At 35.5% G+C, this 21,381-nt stretch overlaps 2 protein-coding genes across 2 annotated transcripts; both read right to left on the reverse strand.

The window, feature by feature from the left end:
• Positions 1 to 1,669: 1,669 nt before the first annotated feature.
• LOC107145652 (putative olfactory receptor 10D4) lies at positions 1,670 to 2,602 on the reverse strand. Its single transcript, XM_015489646.1, has one exon. The coding sequence runs from the start codon at positions 2,600 to 2,602 to the stop codon at positions 1,670 to 1,672; it is 933 nt and encodes a 310-aa protein (XP_015345132.1).
• A 7,415-nt stretch (positions 2,603 to 10,017) lies between these two features.
• Positions 10,018 to 10,950, reverse strand: LOC107145653 (putative olfactory receptor 10D3). Its single transcript, XM_015489647.1, has one exon. It carries the CDS (start codon positions 10,948 to 10,950, stop codon positions 10,018 to 10,020), a length of 933 nt encoding a protein of 310 aa, XP_015345133.1.
• Positions 10,951 to 21,381: the final 10,431 nt, after the last annotated feature.

A 21,381-nucleotide genomic window follows, 5' to 3' on the forward strand; every position in this document is an offset into this window, starting at 1 on the left:
CACCCAACTAGGCTACTCCTGTACTATTGACCATCAGATACAGTAAAAGAAAATATATTACTTTTTTCTGAGCTACCATATATTAGAGGAATTCATTGCATTATATTAGAAATCTAATACAACACCCAATGTAAATGATGCAGAGGATCCAAGAACTTTCAAATAAGGTATATAACATTGACCTTGAAAGATAATGTGGTGACATTAGCAACTGTGGTAGTAAATCAAGTGATTGCATATACAAGTTTGATTTATTTCACAGACAGATAGGCAGTACTCCCCTACATACCTTTCCCCTTTAGTCTTTATTTGGACTATTAGAGAGACATTCTACCCAGATCCCATCTGATACCACTTGGATAGTTTTAAGTTAAATTATGAATCAATGACTCACTGAATGAATGAATATTACCACGGAGTGAAAAAGTAGGAGGTATTATTTTCCAGTAATTGTCTATTTCTGTGAATGTTACTCAGACTGCTTCCCTACTTTCCCCTAGAACATTACTACTATTGATATGCAATGCTAAACCAATTTGTGCCTTCACATGCACCTTCCTTTTCTCACATATGAAAATGAGGACAATAATAATAGGTAATAACACAAATGTGGTTCAGTCTGCATTACTTAACATATACAAAATATTCAGAACTGTAAGTCACATATAGGCAGCTGTCATTCTATAGAATTCTTGATTTTTTTCAATTCTTCTTATAAAGCAGTATACTACAGGAAAGGGTAGGGGTTAGATAAAGGTTCAGACAGCTTATTTTCACAGTTTTCATACATAAAAGAAACATGCTACCTGTTAGGATTCAGTGAATTAACTTAGACAATACATGCAAAGTGCATTGACCATTATCACATACATAACAAACAGAACTAAAATTTTAGCACATTTTCTAGGTGTTTGAGTGGATGACTCCAAATAGATGGGTTTATATCTTGAAAAGAATTTGATTAAATATAAAAATATAAGTGTTGAAATATTCCAAAAATAAATATATTATAAATAATATTAATATTCATTTTAATTAATTTTATTGATTAAATTATTTCAATTAATTTCATTAATTAAATTAATTTATTTATTTTAATTAATTGAAGATATATTCAATGTTTAGGAAAGAAAAAGTACCTCAGTGGATAGAAATTACTGGCTCAAAAAGTCTACAAATTTACAAACTTCATTCTCACATTCATAATTCATTCTCGCATTCTAAACCACAGTTCAATGATCACCTTCTCAATTGAGATTTCTCCAGAGCTGAAGATAAAAAGCTATAAATTAAATTCTTTTGTAAAAGAAAGCATAGTAAAAGCCCAAAGAAGTTACAATATGAATATCAACTATAATTACCAAACTGCACAATACTACTCTTAAATTTCGCTCTTAAATGTCAACTCCAATTTTTAGCTTTACTATACAAAATATATAAACTAGAAAATATACTTTTATGGCAAGTAGAAAAAGGGGAAATGCTGGTTTAATCTCAAAATACTTTGTAAAAGTTGTATAAACAACTTCTCCTAAATGACTACTAAGACTCCCAAGAAAAAGGACAGCGTGACTTTGCCCAACTCACGGTTTGGTAACAAGCCAGATACAAAAGGAGTGGCTCTTTGAAGTTTTTCAAAAAAATTTCAAAAAAGAACTATTCGCGGACCTCACAGCAGAGAAGGGTGAGCCATTTGAGTTACCATCTTCCTCAAGGCCACTTTTACATCCTTGTTTCTCAAAGAATAAATCAAAGGATTGAGGGAAGGAGTGATGACATTGTTTAACACCTGAACAACAGAATCTAGCCAGAGGATGGAAGCAGGTCTGAGATAGACAAGAATCACAGGTCCATAGACCAAGAGGATGGAGGTCAGGTGGGCACTGCAGGTGGAGAAGGCTCTGCGCCTGCCTTCAGAGGAACGGATTCTCAATATAGAGAGAACAATGCAGGTGTAAGAAAGGAGGATAAGAAGAAAACACACCAGGGCAACCACACCTATGTTGGTGAAACTCACCATCTGTGCTAGAGAAGTGTCTGCACAGGCCAGGGACAGCACCACTGGAATGTCACAGAAAAAGCTGTCCACCTCATTGGGCCCACAGTAGGGCAACTTAAAGATGAGAAACGTGAGGATGCTCCCATGCACACAGCCCCCCAGCCATGTGCACACTGTCAGGCTGGTGCACACCCTCTGGTTCATGATGACAGTGTAGCGCATGGGGTGACAAATGGCCACAAAGCGGTCATAGGCCATCACTGTGTACAGGAAACACTCAGTGCCACCCAGAGTGTGGTAGAAGAAGACCTGGGAGGCACAGCCCTGGTAAGAGATGGTGCGGCTTCGCCCCGCCAGGGAGACCATCATCTTGGGGGAGTTCACAGAAGGGAAGAAGATGTCAAACACTGACAGGTTTCCCAGGAAGAAGTACATGGGGGTGTGCAGGCTGGATGAAGCCAGAATGGTGACAAAGATGAGCAGGTTCCCCAGCAAGGCAAAGAGATAGAAGGCCAGAAACAGGACAAAGATCATGTTCTCCAGCCCTTCAGTGTGAGGAAGTCCCAACAGGATGAACTCCTTCACAGAGGTGTAGTTGTTCATGCTTGGGCACCAGGGAGGCCTGGAAGCAAAGCAATAATCATGACCTAAGACCTGGAGGATCTGAGAACACCTTCCCACAGAGCGATTTCTCCCTCAGGCAGTGGCTGCCAGCAAGAAGGCTGAGGAGGAAAAGAGAACACCAATAAATCTTGACTTGTATTTAAAGTATGTGTCAAATTTGACCACAGCTTTTTCACATGTTAAATGAAAAAATAATATTAATCTTCATAATCAGCAATTATATTATAGTAATCAAGTCTTATCACCAGTTTAATTTAGGTTCTTCCAATCTGCTTTGTCATCAAACACACATTTCAGAGTCACCTACCTTCCCCCCAAAAGAGGGAGCCTTTTAGTATCAAATTGTTGTAAACAGGTCAACTACCCAAATAGAAAAATCTGAACCTAAACAGAAATTATATACACCTTGCTACTCATGTTTACTCTCAACAGTACTCTTGATTGTCTTCATCATTTGTATTCAAGAGAAGCACATACAGATCACATTTATATTCTGTTCACACATATACTGAAAGAGGATCGAATCTGGAGGAAGGTATTGCATATGTCATATAAATAACCACAGCACCACAGTAGACATTCTAGGTCCTCATGAGATTTTTCTCGGTAATACAAACAATTGCAAATTTTAATACTCTTAGTACTATTTAGCTTTGTTAATTAATATCTATACCAGATACTCCTAAGAAACAAGTTGAATGTTATTCTCAAGTTACAATTTCTTCATTTTTTTAGATTCCATTTTATTCAAATCATCAATATGTTGCCACAAAATAAAACTAATTTTCCTCTGCTATGACAATACTTGTTCACCAAAAATAAAAAGATAAATATGAGCATATTATTTTACAGACTACAACTCTGTACCTTTCTGGCATCATTTCATTTTGATAAGGGTAAAGTTTTATGTCACAAATAAAATTCTCAGTAAATCCAATGAATGGCAAGGATGAAGATGTGGAGGAAGCTGGAGCTCCTCAGACCACTGCTGTGCTCAGTCTAACAGCCAGGTCCTGTGCTGGCTGGTCCTGATCTACCTGTTGGAATAGACTGAGATCCTATCAAAGATAACAACTAGATGTGAAAAGACTCTTTTCCAGCCCAAATGCTATTCAAAATTCAACTGTGGGACTTAGCAAGCTATTCAATTTCATACACTTTGTTTTCTATATTTCTGATAAAAATTAAGAATGAATAAAATAAAGAGCCATTCTTTGGAAAGCCCACTTTAGAGTTACAGAAAATTGATGCCTCACCCTAACCTGATTACCCCCCCTGCATCAGGGGACTTGAGCAAATTAGCCTCCCTGAGCCTCATTTGTTCAAAAGAAAAAAATGATTATTTTCTGCCTCAGAGAATATTTGTGAGAATTGAAATAAGGAAGATGTAATGCTTCACTTAGTCATTTGCACTAAGTAGTAAATGTATAATAAACGTACTTTAATAATTAAGCTTTGTGCACGTAGGACTGAGGTAAAAGTGATAATGTAATAGTAAATGCATTGCTGGTGCCATTAAGATATAATTACAAATGGATTTTGAAGGGTCCTTAGAGTTTTTAAAAATATTTTATTCATTTATTTATTTTTTAAACTAACACCTAAAAACAATATATTCTTATTAGATTCTAATGTTTTCCAAAGCAGAGAAAGACACATAGGGCAAGAAAATGTTATTTTCTTTAGATTCAAAACATTGTGCTATGTAAATAAATTGGCAGAATCAAAAGAACATTTTGTGACCTAAAATGTGTAAATATTTCCTTTAATCCAAACCCCTATGTTTCTGGCTCAGTAACTCATACTGCTAAGTGGTACAGGTGTCTGGTCCAAACCTGACTCAGACAAAGTGCAAGTATCACAAATTATCTTAGATACACTCAAATTCTCCCCACATGTCCTGTGCAGTCAGTATTTAACACCACACCTCCATGCACAGCTGTCTTCAAGGATGGATCTCACAACGGTCCAAGGAAAAAATTACTAAGAACAGGCTTCACCTCATCGTGCAGAGAGTCATTTAGAAATTGAATTTCTACCACAGAAGATTTAAAGTAGAACTCACAGGATCATTTCTCAGAGAAATAGAAGACATAATCTTTCTCCTGCAAAAAGAGTTAACTATATGTCTTCTTCAACTCTAAGTATTAAAATTTATATGATTAGATTTCATAAATTTTTCAAGTTTTCCCATCACCACACTCACTGAGTTTTGCATTCTATCACCTAGTCCTTAATAAGACAATGGAAATTTGCCCAACTATTAAAGGAAGTTCTCATGTAAATGAGATGTGTAGTAGAGCGGCAATAATTTCTAATTTTACTGAAAGTTAGGATTTCTGAGCAAAGAAACTATTTCCTTCCATGTCACCTGCTTCCCCCTACAAGCCATTCTGTGCACACACGTGCACGTGCACAAATACACGCAGACATACCCCTTCCCCTCCGTGGCTTCCTCGGTGTTGGCTCACTACTAGATCACTGAACTCTGTGACAAGTAAGACTCTCTTCAGGCCCAGGAGTCTCTTCCTTGCATGAGTTGAGCAGGTGAAGAGACCAGGACACACAGCACCTCAGGAGGATGAAGGAGAGCAGAGAGCAGTGTAAGAATAAGATGAGTAGAAGCAGGCAGAGCTTCATACCTACCAGCTGATGGAAAGCACTTATGATGTGGGTAGAGAAAGTTTGTCCTAAACCTATAGCAAGAAGAATGAGTTCCTAAAGCCTGAACTCTATTTTGCATATTGCATGGTATAGAGCCAAGGTTTTGTACTTTATCCTCTTGAAAGCAAAGCATACATTTTATACTCAGCTGGTATTAGTCTGGCCCTTAAATTCTGAATTCACAATGACTTTGAACTCAAAAATATTAATAGACTTGGATTCTTTTGAAACAATATCCCCAGTGGCCCAATCCCCAGACTCAAGAATCATTAATGAGCAAAGGGAATAATCATAAGCTTTTGTTTCTTCCTTGTCCCATTCTCTTCCTCAATATTTTATAATCTGACATGTTGATTATTGAAGTATTAGAGATGTCTGTCTGTAACCTTCTAGTTTTGTGAAATGTTATCTGTCACCCTATAGTGCAATAGGACATCAGAACTTCTTGAGCCTATCTATGATTTAGGACTTTTAAACTTCCCCTAGTAAAAAATGGTTGTTATTAACAAGAGTAAAAGTAATAAATGCTGACAGGATTTGGAGTAAAGGGAACCTTTTCATACTATTGGCAGGAGTGTGAGTTAGTTCAATCACTGTGAAAAATAGCATGGATTTTTTTCCAAAATAATTGAAAATAGAATTACCATAGGATTGAGAAATACTGCCACTTGGAATATATTCAAAGAAATGAAGTTAGTGAGTCAAAGAGATATCTGCCATTGCAGTATTATTCCCGGTAGACAAGAAACAGAAACAATCTAAATGTCCATTAACTGATGAAAGCATAAAGAAAATGTCTTACATGATTTATCCACACAAAAAAAAAATGGAATGAAGATCTATCATTTGCAACAACATGATTGGAACAGGAGATCACTATGTTACTGAAATAAGCCAGACACAGGAAGACAAGTACCATATGATCTCACTCCTATTTGGGACCTAAAATAGTCAATCTCATGGAAGTTGAAAGTAGAATGATGGTTACCAGAGGACAGGAAGAGTAGACAGGAGGTAAAATGCTAATCAGTGGGTACTAAGTTACAGTTATACAGGAATAAGAAGTTCTGTTGTACTTTTGTCCTATTGGGTGATTGATTTTAGATTACAATTCTATGCTGTCCATTTCATAAAGCTAGAAGAAAAAATTTGAAAGTTTTCACCATAAAGAAATGATAAATGAGAAGATAGGTATGTTTAACCTGATTAAACTTTATACAAAATATACTGAATATTTTCTGGTACCCGTTAATATGTACAATTCATTATGCTTTTATGCAGAAGTTTAAAAACAAGTTGAAAAAAATTAAAAATAAAATTTAGTCAGAGTGCAAAAGGGTATATGAAGAGGTCTGTGAGCAAACTATTTTTACTGGCTGCCCCCAAAACAAGCATAGACCTATTAAAAATGTTGTGGCTAACCCCACTTTCAAAATAATGCAAAAGCAAAAAAGTGGCCTTTTAATGAGGTTTAAGTAAAATTAAAGATATTCTTACAAATGCTTCATTTTTAAAATTTATTTTAGTTAGTTATACATGACAGTAGAATGTATTTTTACACCTTGGTATATCATACATAGATGGGCTATGCTTTTTCATTTTTCTGATTGTACATGTTGTAGAATCCCGTTTGTCATGCCAGAAGGAATACGTATTCCCTCTCCATGGTTTTGAATTAACAACTGCTGCATAACAAGAATCTTTCTTCCTCTAAAATCTTATGCAGGGTGTTCAAGGCTCTTTTATTTTATCTCTGCATCCTCATTAGATGTGACTTTTCTTTAAAATAAAAATATAGGGTTTAGAAAGCTCCAATAATTGCCAAAGTTTACTCCAATAGTTAATCGTAGAACTTGGTCTTGAATTTCAGTCTGTCTACACTTACAAGTACTCGATTCTAACTAAATGGAATATATATTTTGAGTCCCAATTTTGAAAAAAGAAAAACATCTTGAGGCATATGTTTATATTCATTTTCCTGTTCTTTAACTTTGTTTTCAAAAGGCAGAGAGTCGCCAGGCATGATGGCACATGCGTATAGTCTCAGGGATTCAAGAGGCTAAGGCAAAAGGAGGATTGCAAGTTTGAGGCCACCCTCAGAGACTTAGTGAGGCCCTAAGCAACCTTGTGAGACTCTGTCTCAAAATAAAAAGGACTGGAGATGTTGCTCAGTGGTTAGGCACCCCTGTGTTTGAAGCCCAATACCAAAAAAAAAAAAAAAGGAAAAAATGGGTTATTAGAACAGCTTTAATTTTTTTTTGACCAGCAATGATGGTTTTGAACAACTTTATTGAAATATAAATCACACGTTGTAAAATGGTGTTTCCATCCCTACTTTTCCAAGGATTCTTCATATTGCTTTCCATATTCATAGAATCTGCCTCTTAGAGAGTAGAATGAAATGATTAGAGTGAAAGAAGTAGGGGGAGGGAAGAGTGGATGGTAAAGAGAGGTGTTATGTTATATGCATGTACAAATATGCCACAACGAAACCCACTGTTCTGCATAATTAATATGTAGCAATAAGTATATATTTTTAAATCTACCTTTTGGAACTATGTGATTTAATCAATAAAAGGAAAGTACTTGAACACTGTCATATACTTGTTAATAGTTTTCAATGTTCACTCATTCTAAGTGTTTGGATAAATCTAAATCAATGGGTCTCTGCCTTGAAATGAATTTGATTCAATTTAGAAATGCAGCTGTTGGGCTGGGGTTGTGGCTCAGCAGTAGAGCACTTGCCTAGCATGTATGAGGCCCTGGGTTTGATCCTCAGCACCACATAAAAATAAATAAATAAATAAAGGTATTGTGTATAACTACAACTAAAAAATAAATATTAAAAAATACCTTGCATTTAAAAAAAGAAATATAGCTGTTGAATTAATCCAAAAATAAGCAATAAGTTTTTTAGTGTTTAATTTCAATTAATCGCACACATATAAGATTTTTTGAGAAATAGAGTACCTACAAATATAGAGATCTCTTTGTGAAAGTCTTTCCTCTACAAATTTATAAAATCCATTTTTCCAGTTTATAAAATAGAATGATGGACCAGCTTCTTTTCTTAATTTTTCTTCACATTTTATTGGTTCATTATAGTTGTACAAATAATAATGAGGTTTGTTGTTACATATTTGTACATACACACAATATAATTGGCCAATGTCTCTTGCCAGCAATTCCACCCCCCTTTTCTTCTCCCCACTCCCTGGTACCTTACCTCTATTCTACTGATTTCCCTTTTTCTGAATATGATCATCCTCTATCCTTTCTTTCCTTTTTCTTCTCTAGCTTCCACATATGAGAGAAAACATATGACCCTTAACTCTCTGAATTTGGTTTATTTCACTTAACATAATAGTCTTTAAGTTTCATCCATTATTCTGCAAATTACACACTTTCATTTTTCTTTATGGCTGAATAAAACTTCATTGTGTATATATAACATATTTTCTTTATTTATTCATCTGTTGATGGATACCTAGGCTGATTCCATAGTTTGGCTTTTGTGCATTGTGCTGCTGTAAACATGGGTATGCACGTATCACTATAGTATGCTGATTTCAGGTCTTTGGGATAAATACCAAGGAGTGGTTTATCTGGGCCATATGGTGGTTCCATAACTAGTCTTTTGAAGAACATGCATACTGATTGATCAGATTTTTTTTTCTGAGAAATGATGAACCAGATCCAACATCAGACTTATCTCATAGGCAAAAGTAATAATAATAATGCTCCAAATTAAATTATATTGTAGCCAGAAGATATGACTAAAGCCAAAAAGGTTGCAAATTGAGTGTTGTCAGGGGAAAAAGTTAAACAGCTTAGAGCATGTAAAATAGAGTCAAGGGAACTTGTTAAATCAACTCCCAGATGTATCCATGGCTGAACTTTTGAACAGAGCTGTCTGTACGAACCACCTGGGTTCATGCTGACCTGGTGAGCAGGGTAAACTGTAACTCCTGAAATGAAATACATGTCCTGACACTGTGTGAAACATTCCCCTTGCTTCTTGAGACTCCCAGTGCCCCATATTCAATGATGCTCGATTTGGTATCTTTCTATTTAAATCATAAGAGCCCCCCCAAAACAAAACTCTTGTTTTTCTTGATGAGGTGGTTTTTATTACAAACTGATATTTACCAAACTGTGCAATCATACTTTTAAATTCATTCCTATAGACTCTAAAATATACCTTTATTGAAAGGCCAGAGTGAAAATGATTTCATGCATGCATGAGGATGTTGGGATGAACCCAATGACTATATATAACTATAAAGCTCTAATAAAAAAATCACGAAGAAATAAAAAAGAAAGGCCAGAGTGATGCTATAGTAAAATAAAATAAGGAACAGATTTTGAAAGGAAAGAAGAAAGGAAGAAGAGGGCAATGCTAGAATAAGACAGTCCATGATCCATAAAATTATTATAGCCATAATATAAATGGTCTGAAAAGAGTTCCAACGAGCACAGACCTGGTGGAACAGAAAATATATGTTGTTTTGGCAAATTAAAAAAGGAGAAAATCCTGAGTTAATCAGAAAATTTTCTTTGAAAGGGGAAATCTATATCTCTGCCACCAATTCTCTACTGTATGGTATTTTTGATTCCAAATAAATGAGGAATACCTTTTCTCAGCTCACTATTTTTGGCAATGATTCTGATATAAGGGAACTGAACCAGAAGAAAATCCCCAAAGAATTTCAGAGAACTATTCTGTTACCTTATAACACAGAAGGGTGGATCACATGAAATAACACTTTCCTCAGGGCCATTTTCACATCCTTGTTTCTCAAAGAATAAATCAAAGGATTGAGGGAAGGGGTGACAATACTGTTTAACACCTGAACAACAGAATCTAGCCAGGGGCTGGAAGCAGGTCTGAGATAGACAAGAAACACAGGTCCATAGAACAAGAGGATGGAGGTCAGGTGGGCACTGCAGGTGGAGAAGGCTCTGCGCCTGCCTTCAGAGGAACGGATTCTCAATATAGAGAGAACAATGCGGGTGTAAGAAAGGAGGATAAGAAGAAAACACACCAGGGCAACCACACCTATGTTGGTGAAACTCACCATCTGTGCTAGAGAAGTGTCTGCACAGGCCAGGGACAGCACCACTGGAATGTCACAGAAAAAGCTGTCCACCTCATTGGGCCCACAGTAGGGCAACTTAAAGATGAGAAACGTGAGGATGCTCCCATGCACACAGCCCCCCAGCCATGTGCACACTGTCAGGCTGGTGCACACCCTCTGGTTCATGATGACAGTGTAGCGCATGGGGTGACAAATGGCCACAAAGCGGTCATAGGCCATCACTGTGTACAGGAAACACTCAGTGCCACCCAGAGTGTGGTAGAAGAAGACCTGGGAGGCACAGCCCTGGTAAGAGATGGTGCGGCTTCGCCCCGCCAGGGAGACCATCATCTTGGGGGAGTTCACAGAAGGGAAGAAGATGTCAAACACTGACAGGTTTCCCAGGAAGAAGTACATGGGGGTGTGCAGGCTGGATGAAGCCAGAATGGTGACAAAGATGAGCAGGTTCCCCAGCAAGGCAAAGAGATAGAAGGCCAGAAACAGGACAAAGATCATGTTCTCCAGCCCTTCAGTGTGAGGAAGTCCCAACAGGATGAACTCCTTCACAGAGGTGTAGTTGTTCATGCTTGGGCACCAGGGAGGCCTGGAAGCAAAGCAATAATCATGACCTAAGACCTGGAGGATCTGAGAACACCTTCCCACAGAGGGATTTCTCCCCCAGGCAGTGGCTGCCACCAAGGCTGAGGAGGGAAAGAGATCAGTAATTAATCTGGACTTAAATTAAGTAATCTGTTAAATTGGTCTTGGAGTGATTTTTTTTCCAAGTTAAGTGAGATAAGAGAATGATTTATACTTGGCAAATGACTTACAGTGATCTAATAAAGACTTATTGCCAATTGAATTTACATTGTCTGGTTCATAATAAAATACATTTGCATATTTCAAAGAGGATCCTTATCCTCTACCATCTTCAAGAAAAGTTTATTACAGTTACAATATCATTTTAGTATCAGCCAAGTCATAGCTTGTTTGTAAATAGACCAACTACCTAAATATATACACAGAAAAAAAATAAATAGAAATTGCATATAATTATTTGCTTATTTTTACTTCAATAATACTCTACTTTCTCTTTCATTTATATTCAACTGATAAGAATATGATCTATATCCAAAACTTACTCACACATTCAAAACTAGGTAGAGCCTAGAAGGTGCAGCATAGGTGATATAAATAACTACAGCATCCCACCGGAAATTCTGTTCTCAGCTCACTTTTATTTCTGTACTACAGAACTCAGGAATGCAAATTTCAATAGTATTAATAATATTTATCTTCATTAACTAATATCAGAACTAAATAAACCTAAGATACAATCTGAATTACCTTTTCTGAAACCCAAATTTCTCATTCTCTTTTTTACATCTCATTTGCATCTTAACTCCCATGTATCACTACAAGATATGCCTAATTTTCCTTTACTCTGAGCAAGGTTTGTGAACACAAAATAATCTTATAAATCTATTCATATTGCTTCTCTGTTACCCTGTCCTGCATTACTTTAATTTTGGCAAGGATAAAGTCTTATACTGTTAATAATATCTCAATATAATCTCACACAAATTATTTTCTATTTGCCTAGCAGAAGTATATAGATGAATAAAATAATGAAAATCTCACTCTGGAGTTATATAAAATGATTTCTAACCTGACCTGATTTTACCATTTACTACTTTACTTCTATGCCTTGAGCAAATTACTTAACCTCTCTGATCCTTATCCACTCAAAAGAAAAATACAATATTTCCTGTCTCATAGTGTCTTTGTGAGGCATCAATAAAACAATGAATACTTTGCATAGCATTTGGCACTTAGTTGCAAACACTTAATAAAACTGCAACCAAGTAATCCTTGTGCATAAGACTGAGAAAAGTGTGATAATGTAGTAATAACAAAATCATTACAGTTGTATATAATTAGAAATGGACTCTGAAGGATTTATAGGATTTTAAAAAGAAGAAAATGTTGTTCTTCAGAATCTAAAAATGTGTTTTATAAATAAATTGACAGAATTAAATGAAGATATTGTAGTTTAGACATGTGTGTACTCTCCCTTTAATCAGATCCTCTCTATTTCCAAGCTCAGCAACCAGATTCGCTCTGATAAATGGCACAGGTGTCTGGTTCAAACCTGCACCAGGCAAACTGTAAATATCCCAAATTGCCTTGATACTTTCAAAATTCTCCTTGCATGTCCTCTACAGGGAGTATTTCATACCACACCTCCGTACACACCTGTCCTCAAGAAAGAATCTCACATCAGCCAAGAGAAAAATATCTAAACACACTCTTCACCTCATTATGAAAAGAGTAATTTGGAAACACTCAATTTCTGCCACAGAAGATTTTAAGTAAAATGTACAGGATCACCTCTCAGGGAAACCAATGGAGTCATCCTTCTGCAGAGAGGGCAAATTAGATTTGTCTCTAATATTAAACCCTAGCATTTTATATTTTGAAAAAAATTTTGAATTCTTTACCATCACTACGCTCATTGATTTTTGCATTATCCTTTTGTCATTATGAAATGAAAATATATACAGTCTGTTAAAGAAAGTTGTCATAATGATAAAATGAATAGATGTTGAGTGAGAATGATTATTAATGTTTATCTTAACTGCAAAATAGGATTCCTGAACACATAACCTATGTCCTTCCATGTCACCCACCTTCCCCTACCAACCATTCTTCACACACACACACACACACACACACACACACACTTCCTGCTCCATGGCTTCCTCTGTGCTGACTCGCTACTGGTTCTCTGAACTCCACAACAGGTAAGAGTCTCCTCAGGCCCACGAGTCTCCTCCTTGCCTGGGTTGAGCAGGTGAAATGACAGGCACTGAGTGCACCTCAGGAGGATGGAGGAGACCAACAAGAGCAGTGTAAACAGAAAAAAACGAATAGAAGCAGGTGGAGCTTCAGACACCTACCAGCTGATGGAAAACAGTGTGATGTGGGTAGAGAGGGTTTTTCCTAAAGTTTCTAGGCCAGAAAAATGTGTTCCTAAAGGCTGAACTCTATTTTGCTTAAGATGCCATGGTGTAGAGCCAAGATTTTGTGCTTTATCCTCTTGAATCCAAGATGTACATTCCGCGCTCAGCCCTAGTATTAATTTGGTTCTTAAATTCAGAATTTATAACGACTTTGAGTCATAATGGACAATATCCCCAATGGCTCAGTCCTCCAAAGCAGGAAACATGAAGGAGCAAAGGGAGTAATTAGAGACTTTCATCTCTGGTTTCACTTATTTCCTTATCTCTGGTTCACTCTCTACCTCATTATTTTATAATTTGAAGTATTAATTAAGGAAGTAGCTTGAAAATGTATAATATCTTTGATTAACAGTCAAAAAAGGAACAGAAACACCATATTTCTTCTACCTCTAGAAATACCATAACATTTATGATTACTATAGTTTTGAAGATTTTTGTCTAATAACTTTGCTATCAGCAATACTTATCAGGATAGATTTTTACTGGTAGTATTTATTACCACATTTTGAAATAACACAGTTTTTTCCCCAAAAAAATTGACAACCAACCATTTTAATATGCATTTTTGGTTACTCCTCAGGTTAAATATAATTACAAATTTCTATTTATTATTTTTCCTTATAACAACTAAAACCACGTGGTACTGATTGTAAGGTAAGACAAATAGACAAATGGAAGAGAATAGAGAGCACTAAAACACAGCTGTTGGATATATGAAAAACTGATTTAAGTCAAAGGTGGAATGAACAGCCATAGAAATTTTTTTCAATTAATTTCAATGGACAGCTGTATCAACAAGGAAAAAAATAGAACTAATTTCTTACCAAATATCATACATAGGATTAAAGTCAATTTGTAGGGTATTATAAATTTGAATCTCTAAGAAAAGCAATTTTGCATTTTTATTAGAGTTTTATAGTTCTAGATGATAGCTGTGTTCCTCTTGAAAAAATCATACATACATAAAATTCAATTTCAGTTCATGATCTCCCCTTTTTCTCTTCCTTTATCCCTCTTCTTTCCCATTCTCCTTCCTCTACTTTGCTTGACTTCCTTTCACTCATCTATTTATTTATACTTGATTGGTTCATTTTACTTATACATAAAGGTAAAATTCCCTGTGGTATATCTACATATGCACATAACATATTTTTTTTAGAATTCATTCCACATTGCCTACCTAACCTTTCCCATCTCTCTACTCTGCCTCTTGATCTCCTTCTTCTACTGATCTTCCCTATATCTTGATGACATCCTGTCCTTCCCTCCTCCTTTCCTTTATTTTACCCTAGTTTCCACATAAAAGAAAAAAAATCAATTTTTGAGTTTCTGAGTCTGGCTTATTTCACTTAGCACAATGTTCTCCATTCCTGTCCATTTATAATTAAATGCCATGATTTCATTCTTCTTTATGACTGAGTAGTATGTCAAGTATGTATATACCACATTTTCTTGATCCATTTATGATGGGCATTTGGGTTGACCCTATGAATTAGCTATTGTGAATTATGTTGCTATAAACATTGTGGTAGCTGTATTGCTATAATATGTTGATTTTCATTCATTTAGGAAAATATCAAGGAGCAGGATAGCTGTGTCATATGATGGCTCCATATCTAGTCTTATGAGGAATCTCCATACTGCTTTCAGAGTAGTTATACTAGTCTGCAGTCCCACAAACAATATACAAGTGTACCATTTTCCCCTTGCCAGCATTTATTAATATTTGTATTCTTGACCATTATCATTCTGACTAAAGTAAGATGAAATTTTAAAGCAGCTTTGATTTACATTTCCCTGATTTCAATAAATGTTAAACATTTTTTATATAGTCATTGCCCATTTGTATTTTTTCTTTGGGGAAGTTTCTGTTTAGTTCTTTTACTCATTTATTTATTGAATTAGTTGTTATTTTGGTGTTAATTTTTTCAAGTTTTTTAAAGCACTTTGACTATTAATCCCTTGTCAGCAGAGTAGCTGGCAAAGATTTTCTCCCATTCTAGAGTCTCTTTAGCTGTGCCCTTAGTTGTTTCCTTTGCTGTACAGAAGCTTTTAAATTTGATGGCACCCCACTTGTTGATTGTTGGTTTTCTTTATTACAATTTGAGGGACTTTTAAGGATATTGGTGGTCACACCAGGATGATGGAATGCTGACCCTGTTTTCTTAGAGCAATTGCAATGTTTCTGGTCTAATTCCTAAGTCTTTGATCCATTCTGATTTGATTTTTGTGCAGGGTGAGAGACAAGTATCTAGTTTCATTCTTCTACAAATAGCTGTGCAGTTTCCCCAGTACCATTCACTAAAGACTGTCTTTTCTCCAAAAAATATTTTTGGCCCTTTTGTCAAGTATCAGAGGGTTTTAGGTATGTGGGTATGTGTCTGTCTTCTATTCAGTGACCCTGGTCTTCAGGTCTATTTTGATGCCAATACTATGCTGTTTTTGATACTACAGCCCTAGCATGATTTCAGATCAGGTATTGTTTTGCCCCTGCATCACTTTTCATGTTCAGTATTGTTTTGGCTATTCTGGGTCTCTTTTGCTTCCAAATGAATTGAAGGATTACTTTTTCTAACTCTGTAAAGAATAATATTGGAGCTGGGTATGATGACACACTACTATAATCCCAGCAAGGAGACTGAGGGAGAAAGATCACAAGTTCAAGCCACCTTCAGCAAATTAGTGAGGCTGTAATCAACTTAGCAAGACCCTGTCTCTAAATAAATAAATAAATAAATAGGACTGAGGATGTGGTTCAGTGGTTAAACACCCCTGGATCAATCCCCAGTACCAAAAAAAGAAAAGAAGAATGGTACTGATAATTGATATTTTTGATGGGAAATACATTAAATCTGTATAGAATTTTTGGTAGTATTGTCATTTTGAGAATATTAATTCTACCTATCAAAGAACATAGGAGGTCTTTCCATCTTCTAAGGTCTTCTTCAATTTCTTTCTTCAGAATTATATTATTTTCATTATGGAGCTCTTTTTTACCTCCTTGGTCATATTAACTCCCAAATGGTTTTGTTGGTGGTGGTAGTGGTGGTGGTTTTTGTTTGTTTGTTTTTTTAAGTTATTGTGAATGAGATAATTTTCCTGATTTCTTCCTCAACTGAACCACTGTGGGAGTATAGGAAAGCCATTAATTTATGGATGTTGATCTTGTTATATGCTACTTTGCTGAACTTATTTTAAGCTCTAGAAGTCTTTTGATGGTGTTATTAGAGTTTTGGGGATCTTCTACATATAGATTCATGTCATCTGCAAACAGAGATCGTTTGATGACTTCTTTTCCTATTTGTATTCCCTTGATTCTTTTCTCCCACCTAATCATTCTGGTTAATGTTTTCAGGACTATATGTAATATGGTACAATGAATTGCCTTGTCTTATTCTTGACTGCAAAGGAAATGCTTTTTCTCTTTTCAGCATGATTTTGGCTTTTGCTTTGTCATAAATAACATTTATGATGTTGAGGTAAATGTCTTCCATCCCTAGCTTCTCCAGTATTTTTAACATGAATATGTGTTGGATTTCATCAAAGGCCTTTTCTGTATCTGTTGAGATAATCATGTGATTCTTGTCCTTAATTCCATTTAAATGTTGAATTATATTTATTGATTTGCACATGTTGAATCAACCTTGCTTCCCTTGAATGAAACCCAATGAATCATTGTGTATTATCTTCTTGATGTGCTTTTGAATGTGGTCTGACAATATTTTATTAAGAATTTTTGCCCCTACGTTCCTCAAGGATATTAGTCTATAGTTTTCCTTCTTATATGGAGCTTTGTCTAGTTTTAGTATCTGGGTTACACTGACTTCATAGAATGCATTTGAAAGTCTTCCTTCCAATTTCATGGAATGATTTGAGAAAGACTGCTGTTAGTTCTTCTGTAAAGATCCAGTAGAACTCTACTCCTTTCTATTATTATGATTATGATTTTATCATTATTATTATTTTATTAGTGCATTATAATTATACACAAGAGGGATTCATTGTGGTGTATTCATACATGGACACAACATAGTTTGGTAGATTTTATTCTTCAGTACTTTCCCAAGCCCTCTCCTCCTCCCTCCCTCCTAATTCCCTTCCTTATCTTTTCTTTCTTATCATTTCTTTCTTATTCTTGAAGAAGGTAAAACTTAATAGTCACTACTGACTTCTTGATAGAAAAAGCCACAAGTTATTCAATACTCATAAGAGATCCAGTTAATATTTGAACAACAAATATTTGGGCAGCAATAGTATTTTCTTCCACAGCAATAAGAGAAGAAATTAATGGGTATTTAATTTGGAAAATACAAAATTAACATTTCATAAAGGTAACACATAATTTCATACCTTATAATCCAAGACAGTAAAATGGAAGTTAATAGCATTCATAAATGTATTTAATAGAAGATAGATATTTAAATTAACCAAAATTAATAACATGTATTCATAAAGAGATTTTAAAACATTAACCAGAGCTAAATCTCAAATAATTATTAAAATAGCATTTAAAGGAAGTATGATGATATTACATGGATTAAATATGTTTTAATTTAAATGAACACTCAATGTCAGAAAATAGGATGCTGTGATACGTTAATTTGAAACTGGCAGAAATATTAATTCAGAGGACCTCATTTATTCAAAATCCATTCTGTAATGAGCTTTATTCTCCATATACATGTGAAAGCATATATGTTAGTATAAAAGGCACACAAAACTGCAATTTTCCTTTTCTAAAACTGACAGTTCTTTGTGCTTCTGACACATCAGATCAGTTTTTCTTGTTTTCACAAACCCTTTTACAATAGCAAAAACACACATTACTTCAGAAGAAGATATGAAGAGATATATGAAGAGATATATACCTTCTCTCTTTTTAGTCAGAATAATTAGTCAGTATAAGGCAAGATTTAAAAAAAAACTTACAAAGAAAATGTAAGCATGCTGTAAGGTGAGTGGATTGAATGTATTAAGACTGGAGTCAAACAACAACAAGTGCTGGAGAGGATGTGGGGAAAAGGGTACTCTTGTACATTGCTGGTGGGACTGCAAACTGGTGTGGCCAATTTGGAAAGCAGTATGGAGATTCCTGGGAAAGCTGGGAATGGAACCACCATTTGACCCAGCTATTGCCCTTCTCGGACTATTCCCTGAAGACCTTAAAAGAGCGTACTACAAGGATACTGCTACATCGATGTTCATAGCAGCACAATTCACACTCGCTAGACTGTGGAACCAACCCAGATGCCCTTCAATAGATGAATGGATAAAAAAAATGTGGCATTTATACACAATGGAGTATTATACAGCACTAAAAAATGACAAAATCATGGAATTTGCAGGGAAATGGATGGCACTAGAGCAGATGAAGAAATAAATTGAAGAAGACCTTAGAAGATGGAAAGACCTCCTATGTTCTTTGATATAATGAGAGCAACTAAGAACAAAGCAGGGAGGAAGAGCAGGAGGAAAAGATTAACATTAAACAGATACATGAGGTGGGAGGGAAAGGGAGAGAAAAGGGAAATTGCATGGTAATGGAGGGAGATCCTCATTGTTATACAAAATTACATATAAGAGGTTGTGAGGGGAATGGGAAAATAAACAAGGAGAGAAATGAATTACAGTAGATGGGGTAGAGAGAGAAGATGGGAGGGGAGGGGAGGGGAGATAGTAGAGGATAGGAAAGGTAGCAGAATACAACAGTTACTAATAGGGCATTATGTAAAAATGTAGATGTGTAACCGACGTGATTCTGCAATCTGTATTTGGGGTAAAATTGGGAGTTCTAAACCCACTTGAATCAAATGTATGAAATATGATATGTCAAGAGCTTTGTAATGTTTTGAACAACCAATAAAAAAAAAAAAAAGACTGGAGTCAGAGAAAAGGAAAGCTCTGACCAGACAAGATGACAACATCACTTCTTAGCCTGGAACTTGCAGAGTGCAAGCCTGCCAAGCTCCACAGGGAGGAAGTTTAATTAGTAAGATGTTTATCTCAGAGGGAATAGTGCTCTGATTATCCCTGGAGCACAGCAGATCCACAGCAGATCTTTTTGTGATGGCCTATAATCCCCAGAAAGATAAAGATGCATCAGAGAGACTATGAACCTCACCAGAGAATTGTCCCTTTGGGAAACACAGTGGTATTTTCTACTCTTGAAATCAAAGGAGACATCAGGAAAAAAAGTTAATCATTCCCTGCAGAAGAAGTCTTCAACCTAGAGTGTCATGATTATTTATTTTGGAAATTAATTTTTGGCTACATAGAATGACTTAAGTTACAATGCCCCACAATGTAGAAACACTATCTCCATCAGTGAGGAATCTAGGGCCAAGGCAGTACCTCCTGAGATATCAAACATATTTTAAGCTCTATTAACTCTAAAAAAGAGTTTGTTTCTGTAATGTTTTCTTCTGTTTTCAACTATTCAAGGAAAAAAATAATACTGCTCATCAAAGACTAAGAATTCTTTAAGCTTTGGATTCTGCCTTTTGATACAAAGCTTAGTCATAAAATTGGTAAGTAGCAAAAAATGCAAAATCTCAGTATTTTTCATTGCTGAGCATTTTAGGGGTGATTACAATGTATTTGTGCTCACAGTTTTGATTTGCTTCATTCTTCTGTAGCTTTGGGTTAGATTCCCTTAGTCATGAGCTAGTTAACATTTGCATGGTCTTATAAAGGACTCAAAATGCTTTAAAACCATAAATGAATGAAATGCTTTCTCCATAAACCTTGATATTATGACGAAGCATCCAACTCAATTCCAGCGAGTTTTGCAATAGAAAAGTGAGTTTCTTTCAGAGACCCCAAAATGAAAATTGTTACAGATATGAATCTATATGACAGAAGCATCTTGGAATTTAGTGAAGCAGTGTTCCTTCAACCAGATTTTCTTATATTTCTTCACAGTTTTTTCTTACTTTTCTCCTTAAAAAAATAATTCCAAGGACTTCCAGTCTTCTCACTTAAGGAAAAAATATTGAGTCTGAGATCTGGAGTAATAGAAATCTTAGAAACAGTAAGAGTAATTTCAGACTGTATACTTAATCTCTACTTTAGAGGCACAATTTTTGTTTCAAAAAAAAGTATATTATTTAATTCAGTCCTGAAAACTCCAACACCAGAGACACAGTTTAGTATCACTTTACTACTTAATTAGATCTAATTTTTCTTGCATATGTCAAAATAACTTATATGATGATTTGATCATGCATTAGAAGAAGTGTGGGCAATTATTTGATATCCTAAAGGGAGAAGTAATAAAAAATACAAATGGAAAAAAATAAAAATAGGAATGGTTAAAAGGTAAGAGGAGTTGAGAAAAGAAATGATACTCTATCAATCATTGCATTAGTTTAGTTTCACATTTTTCATATGACCAGGGTGACATGGTCTAGATGGGACAAAGGAATGGAAGGAGCTTACCAGAAATGCTGGGCCACTGCTGTTACCCTGCCTCCTCATTCCAACTGCTGCTGAGCAGATGTAGAAAAACGGTTTTCCCTCGCTATCCAGGATGTACATTACTTTATAGATTGTACTAAAATAGAAATTCTCTGATGATCAGAGAACTGAATGTTTGAAGGTGTGTATGTGCATATGAGTGTGTGTATATGCATATGCAATTGTGTGTGTGTCTCCCTATGTGTTAGAAAAAGGGAGACAGAAATATTTGAATATATCAGATAGAAATTACCCTGAATATATCTTTTCAAATTCTATAGAAAATAAAAATATTTGCTCAACTTTTTGAAATTTAATTGATTTCATATGAATTCACACTTTTTTCCATATATGGCTGAGTTTGGTATTGAAATATGGATGAATCCATTTCTCCTGAGAACCTGCCTTCAAAGTGAAGGGGCTGCATAAAATATAGATGACAATTGAACCACAGAGAAAGGAGCTCCCATATTTCACACAAAATATGCTCTCCATGAATACTAGGTTTGCCTTCCGATGTACAAGGTCACAGTCCTAC

Source organism: Marmota marmota, unplaced genomic scaffold, assembly GCF_001458135.2.
Source record: "Marmota marmota marmota unplaced genomic scaffold, marMar, whole genome shotgun sequence".
In the NCBI taxonomy this organism is placed as follows: Eukaryota; Metazoa; Chordata; class Mammalia; order Rodentia; family Sciuridae; genus Marmota; species Marmota marmota.